The sequence below is a fragment of the Cydia splendana genome, chromosome 16 (genome assembly GCF_910591565.1).
Source record: "Cydia splendana chromosome 16, ilCydSple1.2, whole genome shotgun sequence".
NCBI classification, from domain to species: Eukaryota; Metazoa; Arthropoda; class Insecta; order Lepidoptera; family Tortricidae; genus Cydia; species Cydia splendana.
This window is the reverse complement of record NC_085975.1, coordinates 17,830,348-17,856,940: the sequence shown is the minus strand read 5'-3', so window position 1 is coordinate 17,856,940 and position 26,593 is coordinate 17,830,348. Positions and strand designations below refer to the sequence as shown.

At 39.7% G+C, this 26,593-nt stretch overlaps 1 protein-coding gene across 1 annotated transcript; it reads left to right on the top strand.

Annotated features, from left to right (window-relative positions):
• The first annotated feature begins 2,211 nt into the window (after window positions 1-2,211).
• Window positions 2,212-25,034, top strand: LOC134798136 (nose resistant to fluoxetine protein 6-like). Its single transcript, XM_063770473.1, has 12 exons — window positions 2,212-2,292; window positions 2,461-2,623; window positions 11,676-11,790; window positions 13,171-13,255; window positions 16,249-16,415; window positions 16,825-16,903; window positions 18,193-18,296; window positions 20,157-20,330; window positions 20,900-21,050; window positions 22,091-22,235; window positions 23,461-23,603; window positions 24,852-25,034. The coding sequence occupies exons 1-12, from the start codon at window positions 2,212-2,214 to the stop codon at window positions 25,032-25,034; spliced, it is 1,590 nt and encodes a 529-aa protein (XP_063626543.1).
• The last annotated feature ends 1,559 nt before the right edge of the window (window positions 25,035-26,593 follow it).

The following is a 26,593-nucleotide window of genomic DNA, read 5'->3' as shown; positions in this document are numbered from 1 at the left end:
CTATAATATTTATTTATTTATTAATTAATTATTTAATAGCAGTCCCTTTTCCTGTAAAACGTTGTAATGTAATATTATCGGCGATATGCCTGCATAGTTGTACCCAAGGACCGGAAAACCCCTCTTTACGCTTAATCCTATCAATTCGGTAACCCAATCGATTCGGTTACATTATCATTCGGTAACCCTATCATACTGTTACCTGATTGTAATGGTAACCTTATTGAAACGGTAACCCTAACCTTTAACCGAGTTAATCTCAAAACCCCATCGCGATAGGGTTTTTGTTAAGGGTTTTTAACAGGTTTTCATTCAGTTATGGTAACCTTTATTATCGGCTGCTTACTGGTTTGCTACATTAAAGTAGTTTTAGTGAGTTTTAGTCAGAACTAAAAAAAATACTAAAAAAATTGTTTATTTTATTTACTTTATTTATATTTTGTTGATTTTATTGACTTTATTTATTAAATTTATTTTAATTTAATTTATTTATTTAATTTATTGAATTTATTTATTTTATTTATACTTTTGTATTTAATTTAATTTAATTAATTTATTTAATTTGTTTAATTTATTTAATTTAATTAATTTATTCAATTTATTCAATTTATTCAATTTATTCAATTTATTCAATTTATTCAATTTATTCAATTTATTCAATTTATTCAATTTATTCAATTTATTCAATTTATTCAATTTATTCAATTTATTCAATTTATTCAATTTATTCAATTTATTCAATTTATTCAATTTATTCAATTTATTCAATTTATTCAATTTATTCAATTTATTCAATTTATTCAATTTATTCAATTTATTCAATTTATTCAATTTATTCAATTTATTCAATTTATTCAATTTATTCAATTTATTCAATTTATTCAATTTATTCAATTTATTCAATTTATTCAATTTATTCAATTTATTCAATTTATTCAATTTATTCAATTTATTCAATTTATTCAATTTATTCAATTTATTCAATTTATTCAATTTATTCAATTTATTCAATTTATTCAATTTATTCAATTTATTCAATTTATTCAATTTATTCAATTTATTCAATTTATTCAATTTATTCAATTTATTCAATTTATTCAATTTATTCAATTTATTCAATTTATTCAATTTATTCAATTTATTCAATTTATTCAATTTATTCAATTTATTCAATTTATTCAATTTATTCAATTTATTCAATTTATTCAATTTATTGAATTTATTGAATTTATTTAATTTATTTAATTTATTTAATTTATTTAATTTATTTAATTTATTTAATTTATTTAATTTATTTAATTTATTTAATTTATTTATTTTATTATTTTATTTTATTTATTTTATTTATTTAATTTATTTAATTTATTTAATTTATTTAATTTATTTAATTTATTTAATTTATTTAATTTATTTAATTTATTTAATTTATTTAATTTATATAATTTATTTAATTTATTTAATTTATTTAATTTATTTAATTTATTTAATTTATTTAATTTATTTAATTTATTTAATTTATTTAATTTATTTAATTTATTTAATTTATTAATTTATTTAATTTATTTAATTTATTAAACTTATTTTATTTATTTATTTTAATTATTTTAGTTATAATATAATAATATTTATAATAAGAACACACCACACAGGTAGGTATAAAGATAAACAAAGGAAAGGCAAAAAAACTTGTTTGTGCTGGAGGCTTCATAGACCGCCCATGCCAACCTCGGTTATTCAATAATAAGTTGAATTTAAGTGTGCGTAAAGATTACAATCGTTTGAACTGGTCAAAAACCTCATAATGAGGTAACTGAATAGACTGGGTTTTTATTTCGGTTACCGGTAACAGAGGTTAACTCGATCTGATACGGTTACCGAATCAAAGTGTTACCTTATTAAGCGGTTACCGTTATGGTAGGGGTTTTTATAAACACCTCTAAAAAAACCCTATGAAAAACCCCGGTTAAGGTAACCGGTTCCTGTCCCTGGTTGTACCTTAAGCTGTATTATACAGCTACACACTTACACAGGGCCGTCTTAAAAGAACTGCTGCTGCTGCTGTCTGTGCTGGGGTCCTTGGGCATTAAGAATTTGGGACCCTTTTGGAAAGTTAAGGAAGCTAATTAAACTAACATTTTTCTACTATGATCTTCTATTTATTATGGGTAATCAAATATACTGTTACTGTCTGTCCTTCGGGGCCCCCTGAGGATGGGGGCCCTGGGCACGGGCCCCGTGTGTCCTTATGGTAAAGACGGTACTGCAGCTCCATCACATAAACTTGGTAAAAAGGCACTCGATCTAAAAAGTTCTAAGATACCTAACACCAGGGGCCCGATTTTCAAAAGTTTGTAGCTTGACTTCCACTTGTATTACAAGTTACAAGCTTTTGAGAACCGGGCCCCAATAAGTAAATAATCCTTGTAGTATGTTTGCATATTTAGTTTGAAAAAATTCCAGACCAAAGTGTTGGAAGACTTCGTGTACTGCACTAAGTTCGACGAGCCTGCTGGCTACGACATGGTCGACTATGCCGTGGCACTGCTGATACTGGTGCTAGTACTATTCAATGTGGCTGGCAGTTTGACTGATTATGTTGGCTGCACTGAAAATAAAAGTATAGGTAAGCTTGTAACTGCCATTCGAACTTTAAGATACGTCAATTAATAGATCTAGAAACTCATACTGCGTGTCATACTTCGGACACCTCTCACGTCGCTCTCCAGATAGCCTGGAAAGAGTAATAATGACGGGCAAAGTTGAAGGCACGAGACCTCAAGGCCCTCCTCTTACTAGATGGTGTGCTCAAATTACGGCACCTATGCAATTAAAACTGCACGAGGCCATGCGCTTAGCGGGGAACAGAACCCTATGGAGGAACCTGGTCTTCAACAGAAGGATATAATGTTACGATCCTCAGTATTGAGGGACCGACTGAAGAAGAGAAGATCTAGAAACGATATGGATTAGATGTGTCAGTGTCAAAAGTGACGTTTTTGTTTGAAGAAACGTCACATTAGACACTGTCACATCTAACCCATATCGTTTCTAGATCTATTAACTGACACATCTAATCCATATCGTTTCTAGATCTATTAACTGACGTAGAGTTAAGCCACAAAAAGTCTGCAGCGATTTTGATAGCCCTCGCAGTGCCAGTGTTATTTTAATACTTGCACTGCGTGGGTCAAATCCGCTGCAGACTTTTCTTGGTCTGATTCTATCTTAAAGTTCGAATCGGGCCGTAAGCCATTGTTGTCAAAGAGGGAAGAAGCGAAATAATGTCCCGAACCCTTACTTAGGGCCACTTGCACCATCCCACTAACCCGGGTTAACCGGTTAAGGGTCAAACAGATCACTGTGTTATGTCTTTCCTGTAGACATACACAAGAGTTAAGGGCTATAAAGGTTAATTTTCTTATTTAACCCTTATCCACGTGAAAAGGTCCTCCTTTTATTTAAAGAACTATGATAAAATCATTACTTACATGCCCACAAGCTGTTAACTATTTGCCCACAGGACAGAAAACTAGTGTGTTATCGCGAACAGCACATTTTTCTGTCTACAGGAAAGACATAACACAGTGATCTGTTTGACCCTTAAACCTGGAGTTACCCTGGGTACCAGTACAATTTGACATTGGGTTAACGGTTTAACCGGTTAACCCCCAGTTAGTGGGATGGTGCAAGTGGCGCTTAGTGTACATTTCATTCGATAGCGTGACGTGTATTCGTGTTTGCTTGCGTTATGTCTATTTTTACACGACTGCCCAAACAAGAGAAACAAAGAAAAATGTGCTGTTCGCGATAACACACTAGTTTTCTCTCCTGTGGGCAATAGTTAACAGCTTGTGGGCATGTAAGCAATGATTTTATCATAGTTCTCTAAATAAAAGGAGGACCTTTTCACGTGGATAAGGGTTAAATAAGAAAATTAACCTTTATAGCCCTTAACTCTTGTGTATGTCTACAGGAAAGACATAACACAGTGATCTGTTTGACCCGTGTATTGTTTTCAGCGTTCATGTTTGTATGTATGTGAGTTTCTTTATTCCACCTTAACTTCTGAATGCCTTAACCGATTTAGACGTATGATACATCATTAGAATCCTTACGTCATCCCGGGTAATATAGGCTATGTGACGTCATTATAAAAACAATATGGCGGACTTAATACGCCATATTACGCAACCTTTAGAAAAAAATATCGTGCAAACCTATCGAGTAGGGTATCAAAATGAAGGGCTGAAAGCCGATTGATACTATATATGCAACATGTGGGTTTAAGTTTCATTTTGAGAAAGTAAGAATTGACAAAATATGTTAAGAGAAGCTAATCTCATAAAACCAAATATTATTATTGAATGGGATACTTATTAAAATAAAAGGAAAGGGTTTGACCGCTGATCATAAAAAAATATAATTATATTATATTAGGTAGTTACATACTACTCATAGTTTTTAAAACATGTTCGTAATTGCGCTTATGGAATCGAAAAGTTTAAAATATAACTTCTATTTATTAATCGATACGATGCACAGTCCGTCTAAGCTAACTCTGCACCGACTTTGGCAGAACAAATCGTGAATGCATCATTATAACCGTATGGTTTGATTTAATTTTAACACTTATGATGATGATGACATTTTTTTTAAGGCCGAAGGGTGAGCTCCACGTAGGGCCTACGGCTCAGAGCGTAAGAAAGATGTGCGCTTCCTGCAACTTGTCCAAGTATATGCACTCGGTCCAAAGCCAGGCGCCAAAGACGCCCCCACACTAAAAGGGTCAGGCGTAGCCCGACGTACGTGACACGCTATACGCTTACCAAAGCCGGGCGCCTTTGGCGCCCTCATACTCAATGCATCGGCCGTAGCCCGACATACGTGGCGCACTGCGCGCGGTCCAAGGCCAGGCGACTTCTACTTTCTCATACTAAAAGTGTCGGGCGCAGTCCGACGTACGTGACACGCTGCACGCATACCAAAGCCGGGCACCTTCGGCGCCCTCACACTTAAAGGTTTTGGCGTAGCCCGATGTACGTGGCGCGCTGCACGCAGTCCAAAGCCAGGCACCTTCAAATCTCTCATATTAAAAGTATTGGGTGTAGCGTGACATGCTGTATGATTACCAAAGCCGGCCTCATACTCAAAGCGTCGGGCGTAGCCCGACGTACGTGGCGCGCTGCGCGCGGTCCAAAGCCAGGCGACTTCTACTTTCTCATACTAAAATTGTCGGGCGCCGAAGGCGCCCTCTTACTCAAAGCGTCGGGCGTGTACGAGGCGCGTTATACGCGTTCTAAAGCCGGGCGCCTTCGGCGCCCTAATGGTAAAAGAGTCGGATGTAGCCCGACGTACGTGGCGCGCTGCACTCGGTCCAAAGCCAGGCACCTTCGACTCTCTCATACTAAGTGTCGGGCGTAGGCCCACATACGTGACACGCTGTACCCTTACCAAGACGCCTTCAGTGCCCTCTTGCTCATAGCGTCGGACGTAGTCCGACGTACCTGACACGCTGTACGCATACCAAAGCCGGGCAGCTTCGGCGCCCTCACACTTAAAGGTTTTGGCGTAGCCCGATGTACGTGGCGCGCTGCACGCAGTCCAAAGCCAGGCACCTTCAAATCTCTCATATTAAAAGTATTGGGTGTAGCGTGACACGCTGTATGATTACCAAAGCCGGCCTCATACTCAAAGCGTCGGGCGTAGCCCGACGTACGTGGCGCGCTGCGCGCGGTCCAAAGCCAGGCGACTTCTACTTTCTCATACTAAAAGTGTCGGGCGCCGAAGGCGCCCTCTTACTCAAAGCGTCGGGCGTGTACGAGGCGCGTTATACGCGTTCTAAAGCCGGGCGCCTTCGGTGCCCTAATGGTAAAAGAGTCGGATGTAGCCCGACGTACGTGGCGCGCTGCACTCGGTCCAAAGCCAGGCGCCTTCGACTCTCTCATACTAAGTGTCGGGCGTAGGCCCACATACGTGACACGCTGTACCCTTACCAAGACGCCTTCAGTGCCCTCTTGCTCATAGCGTCGGGCGTAGTCCAACGTACCTGACACGCTGTACGCATACCAAAGCCGGGCGCCTTCGGCGCCCTCACACTTAAAGGTTCTGGCGTAGCCCGATGTACGTGGCGCGCTGCAAGCGGTCCAAAGCCAGGCGCCTTCGACTCTCTCATATTAAAAGTATCGGGCGTAGCGTGACACGCTGTATGATTACCAAAGCCGGCCTCATACCCAAAGCGTCGGGCGTAGCCCGACGTACGTGGCGCGCTGCACGCGGTCCAAAGCCAGTCCCCTCAACATTCTCATACTAAAAGTGTCGGGCGTAGCCCGACGTACGTGACACGCTGTACGCTTACCAAAGCCGGGCGCCTTCGGCGCCCTCTTACTCAAAGCGTCGGGCGTGTACGAGGCGCGTTGTACGCGTTCTAAAGCCGGGCGCCTTCGGCGCCCTAATGGTAAAAGAGTGGGATGTAGCCCGACGTACGTGGCGCGCTGCACTCGGTCCAAAGCCAGGCGCCTTTGACTCTCTCATACTAACTGTCGGGCGTAGGCCCACATACGTGACACGCTGTACCCTTACCAAGACGCCTTCAGTGCTCTCTTGCTCAAAGCGTCGGGCGTAGTCCGACGTACGTGACACGCTGTACGCATACCAAAGCCGGGCGCCTTCGGCGCCCTCACACTTAAAGGTTCTGGCGTAGCCCGATGTACGTGGCGCGCTGCAAGCGGTCCAAAGCCAGGCGCCTTCGACTCTCTCATATTAAAAGTATCGGGCGTAGCGTGACACGCTGTATGATTACCAAAGCCGGCCTCATACCCAAAGCGTCGGGCGTAGCCCGACGTACGTGGCGCGCTGCACGCGGTCCAAAGCCAGTCCCCTCAACATTCTCATACTAAAAGTGTCGGGCGTAGCCCGACGTACGTGACACGCTGTACGCTTACCAAAGCCGGGCGCCTTCGGCGCCCTCTTACTCAAAGCGTCGGGCGTGTACGAGGCGCGTTGTACGCGTTCTAAAGCCGGGCGCCTTCGGCGCCCTAATGGTAAAAGAGTGGGATGTATCCCGACGTACGTGGCGCGCTGCACTCGGTCCAAAGCCAGGCGCCTTTGACTCTCTCATACTAACTGTCGGGCGTAGGCCCACATACGTGACACGCTGTACCCTTACCAAGACGCCTTCAGTGCCCTCTTGCTCAAAGCGTCGGGCGTAGCCCGACGTTCGTGGCGCACTGTACGCGTTCCAAAGTAGTCGGGCGTAGCCCGATATATGCGGCGCTCTGCGTGCCTTTCTGTACCGAGGACGCCCTCGCAAAAGTAATATAAAGTGACTTCAAATGATTATTAACGAAATCATGACCCAAAAATTAATTAAATAAATAAAAAATTAAAAAACACGACTGCGAAAAAGCGAACTGAAAAGATAAAAATATTTTTTAGTTGTGTTAGTTACTCAACTTAATGAATGTAAAAATTCTAAAAAGTATAAAATAAAATAAATTAATTAAAAATTAAAAAACACGACTGCGAAAAAGCGAACTGAAAAGGGGCTATTCATAAATTACGTCATTTCAAATTACGGGGGGGGGTCTGGACATCGGATGACGGTAGCATGAAGTAGGAGGAAAAGGGGTCATTTGAAGCATGATTTTTGGATGATTATAGGGGGGGGGGGGGTCAAAAATCGTCAAAAATCGATGACGTAATTTACTGTGACTGTACCTGTGTATTTTATTTCAATTGCAGTCGGGGACCTTTTAAATGGGAAAATGTCAATACATCAAGGTCCCCGACTGCAATTGAAATAAAATACACAGGTACAGTCACGATCCTAAATGAGCATAAAACTTTTGCGTTTGTTGTTTATAACCTTCACTAAACACTCATATTCTAATAATTTTTTACATTCATTAAGTTGAGTAACTAACACAACTAAAAATTATTTTTGTCTTTTCAGTTCGCTTTTTCGCAGTCGTGTTTTTTAATTTTTAATTAGTTGTATGGGGTTTAGAACAGGCCGTCAAACGGTACGTTTAGGAACTCGAATTCCCATACAAAATGACACTTAACGCAAACGCGTACGTCACGTCACACTACCGAATTAAATGTACACTAGAAGTACATATGTTACATTCTTATAAAAACATGTCGGTGGAAAACAAGCATGAGGTGCATACGGAGGTTACCGTAGTCTATGGACGCTTGCAACTCCAGCGGTACATCGCGCAAAGTAGCGTAGCGTATTGGCTACCTACGTGATTTTTCATAAAAACGTGAAAAATAACTGTAATTTTTACGGTAGTAAACTTTGGACCTAGCTATATCGGATTGAAATAGTGTTCCCACTCATATGTCGACACGGAATCGGCAAAATCCGATAGGAAAAAGCTTTATGTCCGCGCAATAAGAGCGAAAAAGTTGCCGGAAATAAAGCTTTTTCCTATCGGCTTTTGACGAATGCGCGTATATGTCTGGGGAGACCTTAGAGCATTTAATAACTGGAGTGGCCATTGAGAGCTTACCCCTCTGCCGAAAAACTTGCACAATTGTGCAAACTTTTGTATGGACTGGCATGGCTATTTGTACGTTACGTGCAAATCATGTAGAAATAGCAATACATTTGACGTCCCCTCCCCCGCAAAAATCGGCAGACTGTTTCGTACAGAAAATGACAGCGATGACATCTCTAGTCTAAATTTGGTCTAAATGCTCTAAGGGGAAGACCCTAGACGACCTTGCTAGTTCATTATTACTTTCATTTGTGTCAATGTCCAACTTCTCGAATGTCCATTTTCCTCGAATGTCCAATTCCTCGAACGTCCATTTACTCGTACCTCGAATGTCCAATTCCTCGAACATCGAATTCATAGATTATGTATGCAAATTTGTTAAAAAATATAAATGCTGGGGAATCCAATGTCATAAGGAGTAAACTGATTGTAAGTCAAATCTAGGATACTTAAACATTGTAAAAAAATAAAATGTATAATGCTGATAAGCAATAATGTGTCAACCCACATCCATTTTGCACTCATTGCATTTGGAACTCAAAACATCACGCTTAGATTGACACATTTTTGCTAAACAGTATCCTTATAAATAAAATAAATTAAATAAAAATTCTTTATTTCAGACCAAAAGCGATCCATATTTTGTTATATTAGGTACTGGATTTGGATCAAAAAATATAAAAGGAACTAATAAATACAATTTTGGCAAAAACACTATTAGTTTGCCGCACACTGGTTGCGAACCTTGATGCGACACGGATGCTTGATTGCCATCAATATGGTATAAAAAACCGGCCAAGTGCATGTCGGGCCATGCAAACCGGAGAATTCCGTACCTCCATTACAATTTTAGAATACGCGGCACTTACGTCGTTTCAATAAGAATATAAGTTTTTTAAAAACTCATTGATGGCTTAATCGATTATATTCAAAATAATTTTCGTGGAAAGTAGGTAGGTATTTATTAATAGTAGAGCGACCGCACAGGCTTTAGATTCGTTTTTTCTTTTTTTTTGCACGCCCGAGTCAATAGTTAGAGTGAAGGGGGGCACCATATTTATATAGGTATGTATAATACAGTATGTAACTGAACGAAAAGCAATTACACAAACCCGTTAATGTTTAGGTCATACTGAGGTTGGTCTCATAGTAAAACTTGCTTAGTATGACCTAAACATTAACGGGTTTCAGTAATTCCTTTTCGTACATACTTACTGTATTTACAGACGGGCATGACGAAACTTTAAAGGGTTCCGTTTTTGCCATTTTGGCTAAGGTACCCTAAAACTTACGAATCATTAAGTTGCCGCTAATTGATTGAATAAAGTGGCCAGTGACCACTGTGTTATTGATTGACGCAGTAAAGTATTAGCAAATTAATGTGGTATTAGGTACAATAACTTCGATTTACGTCATTAGGGAATTGATGAAACATCGTCAAGTGTCATCACTTCAGTTGTAAAAGATTATTAGAATTTTATATCAGATAATAAAAGTTTGACAAATTTTGAAACCGGCTTAGTTTGAACTATAAGTATGTAGTTCGTTTTTTTAGCATAGGAAAAAAGAAGGTAAGCGATCTTGACATGTCTATTAATTGAAAAACGCCTTTTAAAAATCAGTAACTATTACTTATGAAAGCAGAAGAATATATAGGTACTTACATGATCTTTACATGATCGTATTAGATTCATAATTGTTACATATTTGCCGTGACTTATTTTTAAAACGTGTTTTTTTAATAAAAAGACACATCAAGATTGTTTACCTTATTTCTAATGCTAAAATTTCGTTGAAGAAATGTCACTTTTGACACTGACAGATCAGTATCGTACCGCTGTGACTTCTAATAAGCATTGTTGGAATCGGGTTGTATTCTTACAAATCTGGACATGCTTGGGCCATTGACATAGATATCTATGAACTGGCTTTACGGACAATAATAATGAGGCATGACAGGGGCCAGTACAGCGGTGTGACACCGGTACAACGCGATTGGTTGATGAGTTCGCATCACGCGCGCTATTGGTCGCAACTAGTTGCGTTAGACTGCACGATTGGCTGGAATTCGTGAGTCGCACCGATAAACTAGTACTATTCTTAGTGCCCGTAAGGCCAGTCCATAGATATATACGTTAATGGCTTGGGCTCATTCTACTCAAAATCGACAGCATCCTCCACCCTACCATTAAAAAAGTTGTCCCAAAATGTCCGTTCCATTACGTCACGTTTTAGTGTGAAACACTTTCACACTTGTATGTGCGTGACGTAGTGGAAACTACAATTTTCATATAGGTACATTTTTAGGCGATTTTTTTAGCATGACATTTTGAGTTGAAAAACCCAAAAACACCAGGATCTCTGATCATCAGGTCTTCAATAGTTTTTTTTAGAAAAAGCTCGGCGACAAAGTGACAATCGTTTGCGCTTCGCCATCGAATCGCTTTGAGTCTCTCTAGCACCCTTCCATATTAGTGTGAAAGTGACAGTTGTGTTTCGTTCACTACGGAGCGATAGCGTTTGGCATGTTGCCTACGGGGCCCGCGGCGGTAGCACGGTCGCATTTTTATCGCTTGTCACCATACCTGTCACGTTCTAACAAGTATGTAAGTGCGAAAGTGACGGGTATAGTGACAAGCGGGTACCTACCTAATAGGGTTGTTGACACATGTTGAATTGTATAACTAAATCTAGTTAAATAGATAGAAAATGAACAATTTATCACAATAAAATGGAAACTTAAAAAATATATGGGAAAAATAAAATACAAGACCTCAAAAATTTCAAAAAAATCTTTTTTTAAACTTCCAAATAGAAAAAAAATAACTAACATTCGATTCCTTACATTTTATTTTTAAAAATATTGTATACCAACAATAATCAATACACATAAACGCAATATTTCACCAACAAAATCGCAATTTCCTTGTTTTCCATACATCGAAACGGCCTCTAACGTTACATCGTGACGTCACGATGAATTGCCATTTTGTTAGAAGCGTTTCGTGAGTAAAGCGCGGGTGCCAGACTTTGGTCATCATTTGTGACTTTTGCATTGCTTTTAGACAATGGGTCCCATACAGACATTGGATCCTAAAAACAAACCTGATCGATTAATACCATTCATAAAAAAATGTCAAATACCCTATTCTTTGTTATTGTTATGCGCAGGGGGCCGACTGCTGCTATGCTTCTCAATCAAACGCAACTGGGTGCGTCTGCGCACAGCGGCGGGCGACGGCCCGGAGCCGAGGCTGACACGACTCAAATGCTTCACCGGACTCAAGTAAGACATCACCTTCTTACAGCTGGGAAAGCGTTACATCCGAAATACGCAGTCCCGTTTTCTATACCTATAAAATAATAATATTTAAAGCCAAACGTCTCCGCTGGCTTGGTCACCTGGAGAGGATGGGGGAGGATCGTGCTGTGAGAAGAGCGTATGGGGCACCCGGGCGGAAAACGTCCGCCTGGGCGTCCCAGATACCGCTGGAGTGACGAAGCCCAAAAAGACCTGTCCGCCCTCGGAATACCCAAGTGGCGCAGAATAGGGCAGAGTGGCGCTCTCTTGTGTCAGAGGCCAAGATCCTCTTTGGGTCACTGAGCCAGTGATGTACGTATTTACCTATAAATAAGCTAATAGACCTGTCCGCCCTCGGAATACCAAACTGGCGTGAAGTGGCGAAGAATAGGGCAGAGTGTGGTGCTCTCTTGGGTCGGAAGCTAAGATCCTTTTTGAGTCACTGAGCCAGTAAATTATGTAAGTAAGTAGTAATACCTAAGATATTTGTGCCTATAGTTGAGGAGTTGCCTCAGCTCTTCACGGATTCTATTATTAGATCTGGATTATGAAAAATTACGACTAATCTGGCACTTTAACTTTTAAACAAACAAATTATCTTCCAAATCGGTAGAGTAATTTAGTAAGAGACATGAAAAAAAATCTATGGTTAGTTTTTATTCAGATTAGAAATTTTATAACCTCAAAAGTATTAGTAGGTAACTATTTCCCTCCAAAATTAAATCTGAATAACTATGCACTGAATTTTATTATAATATAGTGTCGTTTACATATTATTGTACCGCAATATTAGATATTGCAGGAAACCTCGCATTTCGGAAGAAAAAGTAAATTACCGTCCACATTTTTTAAAGAATAATTCAAAGTTTTTAATATTACGGGGTATATTGATTATCTCGTCCTTTTTTAGGGTTCTGTACCCAAAGGGTAATTAGGGTTTCGTACCCAAAGGGTAAAACGGGACCCTATTACTAAGACTTCGCTGTCCGTCCGTCCGTCCGTCCGTCTGTCTGTCACCAGGCTGTATCTCACGAACCGTGATAGCTAGACAGTTGAAATTTTCACAGATGATGTATTTCTGTTGCCGCTATAACAACAAATACTAAAAACAGAATAAAATAAAGATTTAAATGGGGCTCCCATACAACAAACGTGATTTTTGACCAAAGTTAAGCAACGTCGGGAGTGGTCAGTACTTGGATGGGTGACCGTTTTCTTTTTGCTTTTTTTTTTTCGTTTTTTTTTGCATTATGGTACGGAACCCTTCCTGCGCGAGTCCGACTCGCACTTGCCCAGTTTTGAAGTTAGTAGTCGGCGACAAGCTTGTATCAAAAATGGTTTGACAAAAGCTTATTTCTGTTACAGAACTATCACGACAATACTCGTGATCATGGCACACTCTCCGATAAACATCGCACTTTCCACCAGCGATCCAGAGTTCCTAGAAAACGTACGTTCATAAGAAGTTACAGAATTGATGTAAGTAGTTCATAATTGTTTTCCATCGGACTTTCTCGGAAACGTTCGTATTTGTCATGCTACTTCAGTCAACTTCAGTACCTTTTGTACCGTGACTGACTGAAATAGCGAGACACGTTCGTACGTTTCCGTGAAAATACGATGGAAAATAATTATGCATTACAACTGTACCGCATCTAAGGTCATTGAGGGAAAGACCGGCATACCTGGGTCAATTTCACCAAACGAGCATTTTTGTCTAATTCCCATGGAATTTTGAAATACCAACATTACACAAAACAAAATATTCTGATAATTTGATAAAAAATATAATAAACATAAATTTTCTTGTGGGGTAAAAATATTCATAAAACTATAAAAGTTATTTCAATTTAAAATTTTAGTCAGGGCACGGGAATTAGTGTGTCCATGGAAATTAGATTTTACTAGCACGGAAATTAGAACATGGCATAGGAATTGTTTTCTTAACTTATTTTGGTAGTTAAAACTATTATTTATGTATATTTTAATCTACAATAATATACTGCAACAATACTGAAGCGGCATCGAACATATATATTACCTTCTTTAATTTTAGTTTCGGACGACAAATCTACGAAAGTATGATACACTAAAAACTACGTATTTGACTAATCGTTTCCTTTATTTTAATGGCAACTAATCTCTCTTTCTTAGTAAAATGTACATAATTTCAAAACAATACATTGAGTAGTTGCGTATACTTGTCCGCCTTACATACAAAACTTTTCATTATAAAGTGTCATTATGTATCTGCATGTAGATAGGTACAAGGTGTATAATCTGGTATATGGCCTTATAGGAAATGATACTAAGAAATAAATAGTGGCACAGTGAGAAGAAGTTATTGTGTTAGTTAATCTGAAGAAATGTCTTCATAAATTCATAACACAAAAAATTGTTTGACCACATATGAGGTAAGGTGGGGTAAACTATCTCCATGCCAAATATCATCAGTATGATATTGGTTCAGCGGTTTAAGCGTTACGAGATAACAGACAGACAGACAGACAGAGATACTTTCGCATTTATAGTATATTAAGAATAGGATATATTTAATTATTCTTGTATTAGAAAAGCTAATTTATAACAACTAATCTATTAAACGAGCAATTCTTGTATATATTTCGGGGATCTCGGAAACGGCTCTAACGATTTCGATGAAATTTGATCATATATGAGGGTTTCCTGGAGTGATAAATCGACCTAGCCAGGTGTTATCTCTGGGAAAACGCGCATTTTTGGGTTTTTAAATCAAATCAAATCAAAATCAAATATCATTTATTATCAGGCAACTAAGGCCCATAGATACATACCTTATAAACTAACATACATACATATAATATATTTTAGGTAGGTATATGTTTTCCGAGCAAAGCTCGATCTCCCAGATATTTAAACTTTATACGGCATACGCTGTCAGCTGTCAAATTTACAAAAAAGAACATTGCAAATTTGATTCATTTTGTTTCATGTAACCTTAGGTACAGTTATTATAATATGTAATAATTCCAAAAATAGTTTTATGTTTATATAATATTTTAATGTTATAATATGATCAATGAATAAGGTAAGGTGGGACAAGACTAACAGTATGAGGATTCCATACAAGTGATAGTCTTACCCCGGTGTCGTCTTAGCCCACCTTACCTTACGTATTAAAATTGCCCGGGTTATTCGGGTCCACCCTGTATGTAAGTACTATAGTACCTACTTATACTAAAAAATCGTTCACAGATTTTTGTGCATTCTTTAAGATTTCCTTAAATGTAAAATAGAAAGATATACGTCATATTGTAATTGTAGCACCGCTCACAATCTCTCTGCTTAGCCTTAAGGTTGACTGGTAGAGAATGCCTTATGGCATTAAGTCCGCCTTTTGTACTATAAGGTTTTCTTTTGTGCAATAAAGATTAAATAAATAAATAAATAAATATTATTATTACATATAATATATATTCAATGTTAATATATATATAAATGTATATATATAATAACAATATGACGTAAACATTGCCAATTAACTCACAGTGCCCCCAATAAAAGATTTGTTAACAATATATGTAATACTTTCTAATTCCCGTGCCACTTAATCAGCTGTTTTAGGTAAATATTCCATGGGAATTAGGGCACGGAAATTAGAATTCGTAATAAAAAAATTCGCCAAAAATTTAAATCGTGTTTGACCAAACTGTTATGTTATCGCTAACATAAAGATACATAAAGGGCTCCTAAATATGCCAATTGTTATTGAAAAGCTATGTGGGAAATAAAATTTATAAGGGGCATCGAAATTAGAAAAAAATTGTCGCCCACCCGAATTCCGAAATATTTACGCGATTTGCTCGAACACGCCGCGGCTTAACATACATCCGCTTGCTTTAAGAGACAGCCGAATACTGCCAGTACAGGTGAGGCGGGACACGAGGCGGTTCAAATACAGACGTCGGCTGTCAGAGCCCTTTGAGTTTTGCCGACGAAATTGTACTCGCGCGCTCGGACAAAATTTAAACATCGATCACGAGTTATTTACCACAATGAAGTTAATAGTGTATGTGCTCAGTGATAGTAAATATCATCTAGTTTAAGTATTTGACACTAAATTAGTGATACTAATGTAGAATTTTTCGTAGGATTTTTCATTATGCTCAAAAGTAGATTCCGGACAGGGCACGGGAGTAGTAATTTGAGCCTTTAGGTATTTTTAAGTGTACTCTAAAAACCAATTAATCAGTGAATTCATATGGAACTCGGTGTGAAAGTGTGACTTTTTTATGTAAAAAAAAAATGGTAAGTATTATCTGATGCTAACCCGCGATTTTCATCACGGACAGAATAAAAATCGTGTTCAGAAATTGACCCACCTATACAATATTGAATGATGAAGAATATAATCAGCTATAAACTATTATGATTTATTTGACAAAAATCTTATTTACAATCCAGTTATACCACAACGCTGCAGCTACCTTCCTATTCAACGGGACACTGGTCGTCCAGACCTTCTTCCTGATCTCAGGGTTCCTTCTAGCCTATAACCTGCTGCTGATGGAGGAGAAACGACCAATCAGCTGGGACTGGCTGCCAAAGGGTGTACTCATCAGATGGCTCAGGTGAGGACATACATTATAAACCATTGTTATAGCATAGTAGGTCCCCGCGCATTTGTACAAGTCACCTGCAATAATATGTTACCGCAAGCCCGCAAAAATATCTGATACGATCTTATTTATAGAGCGTGTCACATATATTTTTGGAGCTTTCGAAGAGTAGCATTATTGCTGGTTGACTGTACAAATTCAATTCGAGTGTTGAACTGAGACATAAAAGAAAGTTCCAAATTCAAATACACCATAACTGGCCAGAGTCTTACGAAGCGTAACAGTACAGTGGCGTGGCGTGGCGGAGCGACTCGCTTCCCATCGGATTGCCTTTATTCCCGCGGGATTTATGGATTATCGGTTTCACTAGGGAGTATCGGACAATTTGGAAAGTTTATTTTTCATCAACATTTTGTTATAGATTAGCACCTGTGAACGCCGTGGTCCTGGCCGTCGTGGCCTCGTGGCAAAGGCATTTGGGAAGTGGACCTTTATGGAAGGTAAATATACCTAAGTTATTTTACATTTTAGTGCCAAAGTCTTCGATTTTTATTTTTATATAATTATAATATACCTATAGTAGGTATAGTTCACTTCTGCAAATGAGATGAATAAGAATAAGAAATATTTATTAGCACATAAATAACATAATTGACCGAAGCGAAGCGAAGGTCTACGTTTTGACTCGGGCATTTTGCTTTCGTATGTCCGGATGTTCTCCTCTACAGGTCGCAATTCTTAACCGATTCTCGTGAAATTTTGTGACCGAATTTTATGAGTAAATAAAATTTTTTTGTCAATCCGGTTTTTGGAAATTTTTAAAAATGGCGGAGTCGTGATACCTGGCGCCTAAACAAATAGTCGTATCGATATCATAAGACTTTTTTCTTTTTGAGACATGTTTACAGAGTTAATAGCAAAAAATGCAGAAAAAAATTTTCGCTGGTTTAGGCGGTATTTAGATATTTAATTTTAACTAATTTTTTTTGAGAAGGAGTAGCTAAATTTCGTCAACCCATCTAAGAACTATTTGGCTCAGTTTGTAAACGTTCGCTTTTTCTGTTTGCACAGAGGGTCTGGGTTCGATCCCCAGTAATTGTATGCTGGGATATTATATCTTTTTGTATTTTTTTACACATAAATTTCGTATTGTTTTTCTTTAATTTACTATACACCGTGTTTTTATTGAATTCCGTTAACTTCGGGGTATAGTTAAGTACGTTTATAAGAACTAAATGGCATAGTTAATTTTCAAAAAAAAAAATTTTTTTTGTTTTCTTTTTTGTTTTTTTTTTTGTTTAAAAAGTAATTAAATGTAGCATATAGCGTTGTTGTAACACGGGCATTACATTTAACTCAACCAAACAATTGAAATCTGTGACATATCAATGTCATTTCGTACATCAATCGACCGAGATTGTACTTAAGTTTAGTAGCAAATGTATGAACTCATTCTAAACACTAATCAATATGTAAGCCGGCCCTAAGGCAAGTGTACACGCTTGTAGAGGCCTTATAGTAAAAAAATAAATTATGGATTATCTCCGAAATGGACTTAATTAGAACATCGGTGTCTTTGAGAAAGTTACTTGATTTAAGCTCAGGAATGCACCCTTGAAATTAACGGAAATCAAAAAAAACACGGTGTATTTAAAGCTCTTAGCACCATGTTATTTCAAGCTCTGCTCGCGAGGTCTACAGCTCACAGAGCCACTAGTTTATGTACTAGTGGCTCTGTGAGCTGTAGACCTCGCAAAAAAGAAAACATAACTTTTTAAATGGATTTCAGTCGTTGGTGCACAAGGAGGCAGCCCATTGTAGACGTGACTGGTTCTACAACCTGTTGTATGTCAACAACTACGTGGACAATTCAGACTGCATGCCGCACACATGGTGAGCGATCGTCACCAGCCTTTATTGGATCTATTATCTCTATTATCTCTATCTATATCTGCGGAACACCTGCCTCCAGGGGGAAAGGAAAAGTGGCCAGTATGGAAAGCTCTCAACAGACTTAGGACGGGAGTTGGTCGGTCAAAAGATAATCTTCTGGGATGGGGCATTGGGCGACAAGGTGATACATCCTGCCAGTGTGGAGTCCCTCAAACAACAATACACATGAGACAGTGTTCTCTGTGCTCAACGACGTGCACTGAAGAAGATCTCCTGAGGGCTACACCCCGAGGGCTGGAAGTGGCAAAGCATTGGCAGACAAAAATTTAGTTTTAAGAAGTTTGATCCCTCTACACGAAAAGAAGAAGATTGGATCTACAATCTTTCAGTAAACTCCACGTTGTGAATATAGAGCATTATACCGTCAGATAACAACCAAAACTCAGTTTTTACTATTAATTATGGCAATCTTAAGTTCACAGTTATCGTGAATCGTAGGAGTCTGTTCGGAAAGAGAAGAGTCGTGGAATGTAAATATTAGACCTCCTTACATTCCACGACTCTTCTCTTTCCGCACAGACTCTATTAAAACAAGATTGATTTTTATTTAATTTTATTTTGCTATTGGCAAGTTTTGGTGGTTATAGTTTGTAGCTTCCTAATAGAGCCTGACGGCTAATCCTACCGTCTATTGTTAAGTAAAACCGCACGTGCTACTTACCTGCAAAAAAGGGTCTTAATTATTCTATTTGGCACCTGAGCGCGGGCTAGTCCAACGCTCAAAAAACCAGTGTAGGTGCGCTCTCCGATAACGCGCCTTTGTTACGCTTCTCGATGACACATTTTAGACCGGTTCTGTAGCGTTCGACTCGCCGGCACTCAGTAACCGAAGTACTGAGTGCCGGCGAGTTGAACGGACCACACACATCGTAACAAAATATTTATCCATTAGTTCATTTTGAATCTTATTGCAATTTCCATAGGAGTTGTAATTCAATTACCTGGGTAAAGTGAACGAACGATTTTTATGCAGGTGGTTGTGGCACGTGGCACGAGCGGTTTTACTTAACAATAGACAATAGGATTACCCGTCGGGCTCTATTAGGAAGCTACAAACTATACTTGACAATATTGAACAGTATTTATTACATATACCTAACACCGGCCTAGAAGTCGCGGGATATTTCGGCTGATGGTGTCGCTTTCCACTATACTACCTAAAAGGCTAATAGTTGAAAAAAAACCCTTAAAAATTCTAAAATTCTCCAGATGTTTAGTAGGATTTTTTGATACATATACTGCATATACATTTGCCCCGCCAAATTTGATTATAAGCCGAGGCTTCAACTTAAGTTACATTTTTTCCGTTCAGCAACAATTTAATTGGTTTATAACTTACATTTACGCTTTTTTTTTAATATCACATCGGTGGCAAACAAGCATACGGTCCGCCTGATGGTAAGCAGTCACCGTAGCCTATGGATGCCTGCAACTCCAGAGGTGTTACATGCGCGTTGCCGATCTGTTAAAAACCTGTACACTCCTTTTTTAAGGAACCCCAGACCCTCGAGAATACCTCGGAAGGGAGCTCATTCCACAGCCGGAACGTCCGCGGGAGGAAATTCCTCTTAAATCGCACAGTACGCGACCATTTAGGTTTTAGGGTGTGAGGATGAACACCCTGCCGACGGCGAGCGGTGCGGTGATAGAATTCGTACAGCGCGCCTTTGTACTGAGTCGAAGGGTCCAAGCTGGCATCCAGGTGCTCGTGCCCAAAGGTTACATTAGTACTCCATATGGGGTCTGACTTGCGATTTATAAAGCACATACGCTTGCGTTACCTACAGTTTATTTCCATAGGTACTTAGGCGCGGATATGCAGCTAAGCGTTCTCGGACTAGTCGTATTCTGCCTCGTAACCAGCCCCAAGTTCCGCAAGATGACCGTCGCCGCCGCGTTCGTGGTTGGCGTGATAACACCGGCGATCCACGTCGTCGTTCAGAACCTCAGCCCTATCCTGATTGTTTCACCTGAGTAAGTAGTCTACTGCTCCCCTTCCCAGTCTCTCTTCTTCTTTCTTATTTCCTCATTGCTGAGGATTGTGACCACATGTGATTTGTCTCCATTTTGTGCGGTCATAAGCCATGGGGACTACACGTTGCAGACTACCGCTAGCTAACCTCTTCATAACATTCGATCATTTCATATGTGCACGAGCACGTTGGCTATTTATTCGGCCTAAAAATATGTATTTCTCTACATCACGATTGGACACGGCATAATATGTCCGAAGAATTTAAGGGCCAGTCCATGGTCCATACCTAGTACATCGATTGTGTTACCTGGTCGTAACACTCGTAACGAATGCTGATCTGATGATGAAGCCAAAAGATGCATAGTAGAACTCACTCTTCAGTATCTACTAGTATTAGCTTAGCTTGAGGCAGAACTCATTAGATTTGTATTGATGAGTCCAATTCTTTGGGAGTTTTAACTAAAATTGGCAATAAATGTGAAAAATTCTTAGTCAAAAGTAACAATTAAGTCAGTTTTTGAATTCTTGGAATCCCTCCGTACTCAAATTAAGAAACCCGTGTTCACAGAGTGGTCCGTAACATCTTCGTGAGAGACCCGACTTTCAACAACCTGTACAAGCGAGGACACACGAATCTAGTCAACTACGCCATCGGATTGGGGACGGCCATGCTGGTCTATCGACTGCAACAGCACAAGTTCGACGTCACCAAGTATAAGGTATGAGAGACAGACCTCACTTTCAACAACCTGTACAAACGAGGACACGCGAATCTAGTCAGCTACGCCATGCAGGTCTATTGGCTGCAGCAGCACAGGTCTATCGGCTGCAGCAGCACAAGTTCGACGTCACCAAGTATAAGGTATGAGAGACAGACCTCACTTTCAACAACCTGTACAAGCGAGGACACGCGAATCTAGTCAGCTACGCCATGCAGGTCTATTGGCTGCAGCAGCACAGGTCTATCGGCTGCAGCAGCACAAGTTCGACGTCACCAAGTATAAGGTATAAGAGACAGACCTCACTTTCAACAACCTTTACAAGCGAGGACACGCGAATCTAGTCAGCTACGCCATGCAGGTCTATTAGCTGCAGCAGCACAGGTCTATCGGCTGCAGCAGCACAAGTTCGACGTCACCAAGTATAAGGTATGAGAGACAGACCTCACTTTCAACAACCTGTACAAACGAGGACACGCGAATCTAGTCAGCTACGCCATGCAGGTCTATTGGCTGCAGCAGCACAGGTCTATCGGCTGCAGCAGCACAAGTTCGACGTCACCAAGTATAAGGTACGAGAGACAGACAGAGAACGTCACTTTTGACACTGACACTGATATCCGATCTATGAGCAAATTTTTGACTTTGCAAACTTAAAGTGGCCGTGTGTCTCAATCGTGACTACACTGGTTATTGTTGTTATAAATTGGCATTGGTCCGTGTGGCTAAAATACCTACCTACATTGTTTTCCATTAATGACAGTTTTATTTATAATTTGACGACCGGTCTGGCCTAATAGTGGGTAGTGTCGACCCTACCTGTGAAGCTGGTTCGAATCCCGGTAAGGGCATATAAATTTATATATGAAAACTAATATTTGTTCCTGAGTCATGGGTGTTTTCTATGTATATAAGTTTGTGTTTATCTATATAAGTCTGTATGTCGTCGCCTAGCACCCATAGTACAAGCTATGCTTAGTTTGGGGCTAGGTTGATCTGTGTAAGATGTCCCCTAAAATTTATTTATTCATTTATTTCAGAAATATACTCCCTTATACTACGGGCTGTTCCCATGCGGCGTATTCCTGATCTCTAGTGGCAGTTTCCTGTACATCGACGGCATAGAGATTCCGTTGGCGGCGCGGGCGGTATACGCGTGCGCTGTAAGACTCCTGTTTGGACTTGGTATTGCTGTGCTTTTTAGTGGCGCGGTCTTTAAGTTTGAAAGTAAGTTGGTAAACAACCAATAATGGCATCCTTTGCATCTCTCCCAATGCATCAGGTTACTAAGCGTCCTTTGCATCTGTCCCGTTACCTACCGTCCCTATCAGTTTACTAACCCGTCTTTGGCAAGACTTAACCGTCGCCCGGGATACAATTACACAAAGTCCCTTTGACGGACAGCTTTGGAAACAGGGGATAAGGCAAGCTGACGGTACCCTAACCCTCAATATCTGCCCGACTGTTATGAACAAGGGGACCGACTTTCCTAGGACATTGGACATTGGACATGGACATTGTACACCGACGGCACAGAGTTTCCACTGGCGGCACGGGCTGTGTATAAGACTCCTGTAAGGACTCGCTTTTACTGCGCTTATCAGTGGCGCGGTCTTTAAGTTTGAAAGTCAGTTGGTAATCAACCATTAATGGCATCCTTTGCATCTCTCCCAATGCATCAGCTTACTAAGCGTCCTTTGCATCTGTCCCGTTACCTACCGTCCCTATCAGGTTACTAACCCGTCTTTGGCAAGACCGGGATCTCTTCTTCGTCGTAACCTCATGACTGAGGGTCGTGACCGCCATAAGTTGCGTTTTCTTGGATTGCTCTCCAACCTGGCCGATCTTCTGCCTTCCGCATAGAGCCCTGGAACTTGACGCGTGTGACTGCCTCAATGGCATCAAACCAGCGTGTGGGTATTCTGCCTCTGCCTCTTCTGCCCTCAACCTGGCCACCGATCATCAACTTCTCTAGACTCGGTTCCCGCCGGGCCAAGTGCCCAAAGAAGCCGAGGATTCTCCTGAGACAGATAGTAGATAGACGGGTTTTTATGTTGAGCTCGTTCAGAATAGACACGTTGGTGCGATGCGCTGTCCATACACAAGACCGGGATACACTCGCACAAAGTCACTTCGACGTAAGCAATTTTGGAAACAGGGGATGAGGCAAGCTGTTTGTACCCTAGCCGTGAATATGAACCCGACTGTTATGATGACATGGAGCTGATCTAATGTTGCAGAAAGGTCAAGAAGGTGGCCCTGGGAACTCTACGATAAAACAACGCAAACTAATTGTTTGGGATTTGTTAGAATAGTCTCGATGAATATTAGTTGCCTGTAGAAAGAACAGTACTGTCAGCGATAAAAGCTTGTACCATATATTTTTGCTAAAAACTTATTTGTACTTCAGATCTGTACCGCGGCGTGCTAGAGTGGCGTGGCTGGGGCCCTCTAGGACGTCTGTCTTATGCCGCCTTCCTGGTGCATGTGAGCATCATCAGAACCGTAACTGGCGCCTATGCTGTGTTGGCGTTCAGCTCCTTTAATCAGATGGTGAGTCTCGCTGTCATTAGGTACATGATGTTGATGTCAAGGTTGCACAAGTGACATTGACAACCGGCACCTTAGGCGGGACAGCAATATATTTATGCACGTGCAATAGAGGGTATACACCCACTTGCCAGAATTTCATTTGCCATAATTTCATTTGCCATAATATTCAACAGCCATTATATTGTTTACTATATTAGTCACGTGCCAGAAACTTTGTTTCCCATAAAATCAATTTCAATAATATCATTTGTCATCATCATTGTAAGCCATAATTATCACTAGCCATAATAAATTTTTTTTACAGAAACCAAATGCTACTAGAAAAATGGGTTAGGTTAGGTTTGAACTGCGACCCTTACAGAAAAGTAATGCTACTGGAAAAGTGGGTTAGGTTAGGTTTGAACTGCGACCCTTACAGAAAAGAAATGCTATTGGAAAAGTGGGTTAGGTTAGGTTTGAACTGCACCCCACACAGAAAATAAATGCTACTAGAAAAGTAGGTTAGGTTGGGTTTGAACTGCGACCCTTACAGAAAAGAAATGCTATCAGACAAGTGGGTTAGGTTAGGTTTGAATTGCGACCCTTACAGAAACCAAATGCTACTAGAAAAATGGGTTAGGTTAGGTTTGAACTGCGACCCTTACAGAAAAGAAATACTACTGGAAAAGTGGGTTAGTGAGGTTTAAATATTCTATTAAATAATATTATTACAATTAATAATATGGACAACAACACGTATGGCACTCGTACGTTCTGGAATCTAATAATCGGGTAAACAAAGAGTATGTCACATAATTTTTATGGTAAACAAACAATTCGGGCAAATTAAATTCGGGCAAATAAAATTCGGGCATATGAGTATTATTTTATATAATTTTCGGACAAACAATAGACAACCGCAATAGAGATAGCAACAGACGGGTACGAAAATCTATGTGGAGAGCGTCTCTGCTTTAATTATAGTGCACTTCGTATAGTAAATATCACTACACCTTATAAAAGTTATAAAACAAAGTCCCCCGCCGCGTCTGTTTGTTTGTGTATATGTATGTTCGCGATAAACTCGAAAACTATTGAACAGATATTCATACGGTTTTCACCTATCAATAGAGTGATTTTTGAGGAAGGTTTAGGTGTATAATTTCTTAAGGCTTTGTGTAACCCGTGCAAAGCCGGGGCGGGTCGCTAGTCGCTAGTATGGTAGTATAGTAAAGTAAAAAAATTTAGGGTTTTAAATTTTTTTTTCAGGTCATGATGTTTCTGGGTGTATTATGCCTGTCATACATAATCGCTGCTCCGCTATGGATGATGATCGAAGCTCCCTTCTGCGAGCTGGTGAAGGTCTGTTTCTACCCTAAGAAGAAGAAACATAAGCCTGAATTGACAATACAGTGCGAGGGAAAAAAGGACATCATTTGTATTAAATTATAAAAGAACTGTACCCCTAGTCAAAATTTCATTCGATAGCGTGAATTTGTATGAGCTTTTTAGTTTCTTAAACATAAAACATCCCGCTTGGCCCGCTGTTCAAAATCCCTTACGGGGCCCACTGATTACCAGTTCGCCGGACGATATTAGCCTGTCAGTTAGAAGCAAAATTTGACAGCTCCGAACAACTCTGTCAAACAGGCTGATATCGTCCGACGAACTGGTAATTTAGCTGATTTAGATTTAGCTGAAACTTTATACAGGGTGTTTGGTACATCGTTTGCCAAAATAAACGGCAGATAGGTTGAGTCATTTGCTATCTTGTCAGGCCTAGAAATTTTTAATTTTGCGCACGTTTTTTTTTCAGCTCTATGTCAATTTTTCGGAAATTTCAAATTTTTACTTGCGCAGTAGAAAAAAAAACCATGGCCATTTTTTTTTTCTAGGCATGAGAAGATAGCTAATGACTCAACCTATCTACCGTTTTAATTTGGCAAACGATGTACGAAACACCCTGTATACTGTAAGTTGGGTGATGGATGTCGCGTGGTCTCTTATTGGCACAGTGGTTGACTGGTAGAGAATGCCTTAAGACGAAACAGGAGCTGAGTTTTAAATATTTTAGGTAAATATACCCGTCTCGCTAACGGAAGCGGCACCTAAAAGTAGTGCGATAAGGACAAGGCGAAAAATCCTGCGTAAAAATCTCAAATTCAATTCAATTCAATTCAATTAATTTATTTATAAAATAATAATTTTACACGTCACATCATAAAAATATATCACAATTATTAATAGTAAATCACACACATAATTACCTACATATAAAACAATAATTTTGTGGTACCTACATAATATCACATGCTTATTTTTGTCGAGTATGAATGTAGACAGTTAGTGGTCCGACTTTGTACTTTTTTTTTGAATAACTAGGTAGGTACATACTTTTTACTTACTTAAGAAATCACGCAACGAATAATACGCAGCAGAGACTAAGTAAGATTTCAGTTTTGATACGAACAAGTTATTGTTTCTAGCAGTCTTTATGTCATCGGAGACTTGATTATAGATTTTAGGACCGATGTAGTTGAGACACTTTTTTGCCTTGGCCAACCGCGTTCGAGGAGCGCGGAGCTCCTGGCCGCGCCTGAGGTGATATTTGGGTTCATCAGCGTTTGACTGGAACTGTTCTAAGTTACATCTCACCAGCTTTGCTACCTCGAGGATGTAAAGGGAAGGTAGTGTTAGGATTTTTTGACCTATGAACAGCTCTTTGGCTGGATGATCCCATTTGACGCCGGCTACTACACGGATTGCGCGCTTTTGTAGTCTGAAGACTCTTTCACGGTCAGCGGCGTCACCCCAAAGATCTACACCATATGATAATATGGAGTGGAAGTACCCAAAGTATGCCTTCTTGACGTTGTCGGTGTGCAAACTTGGGCGCAGTCTAGTGAGCGCGAAGCAGGCAGCAGCGAGGCGGTCACACAGCGCATCAATGTGCGGTCCCCACGATAGACCTGAGTCGATAGTCAGCCCTAAATATTTGACTATGTCCACTT

Coding starts and splice junctions, on each gene's coding strand:
- LOC134798136 (XM_063770473.1), top strand. CDS start 2,212: ATGGGGGCCCTGGGCACGGGCCCCGTGTGTCCTTATGGTAAAGACGGT. Junction 2,293..2,460: donor CACATAAACTTGGTAAAAAG/GCACTCGATCTA, acceptor AAAAAATTCCAG/ACCAAAGTGTTGGAAGACTT. Junction 11,791..13,170: donor AAATGCTTCACCGGACTCAA/GTAAGACATCAC, acceptor TTTCTGTTACAG/AACTATCACGACAATACTCG.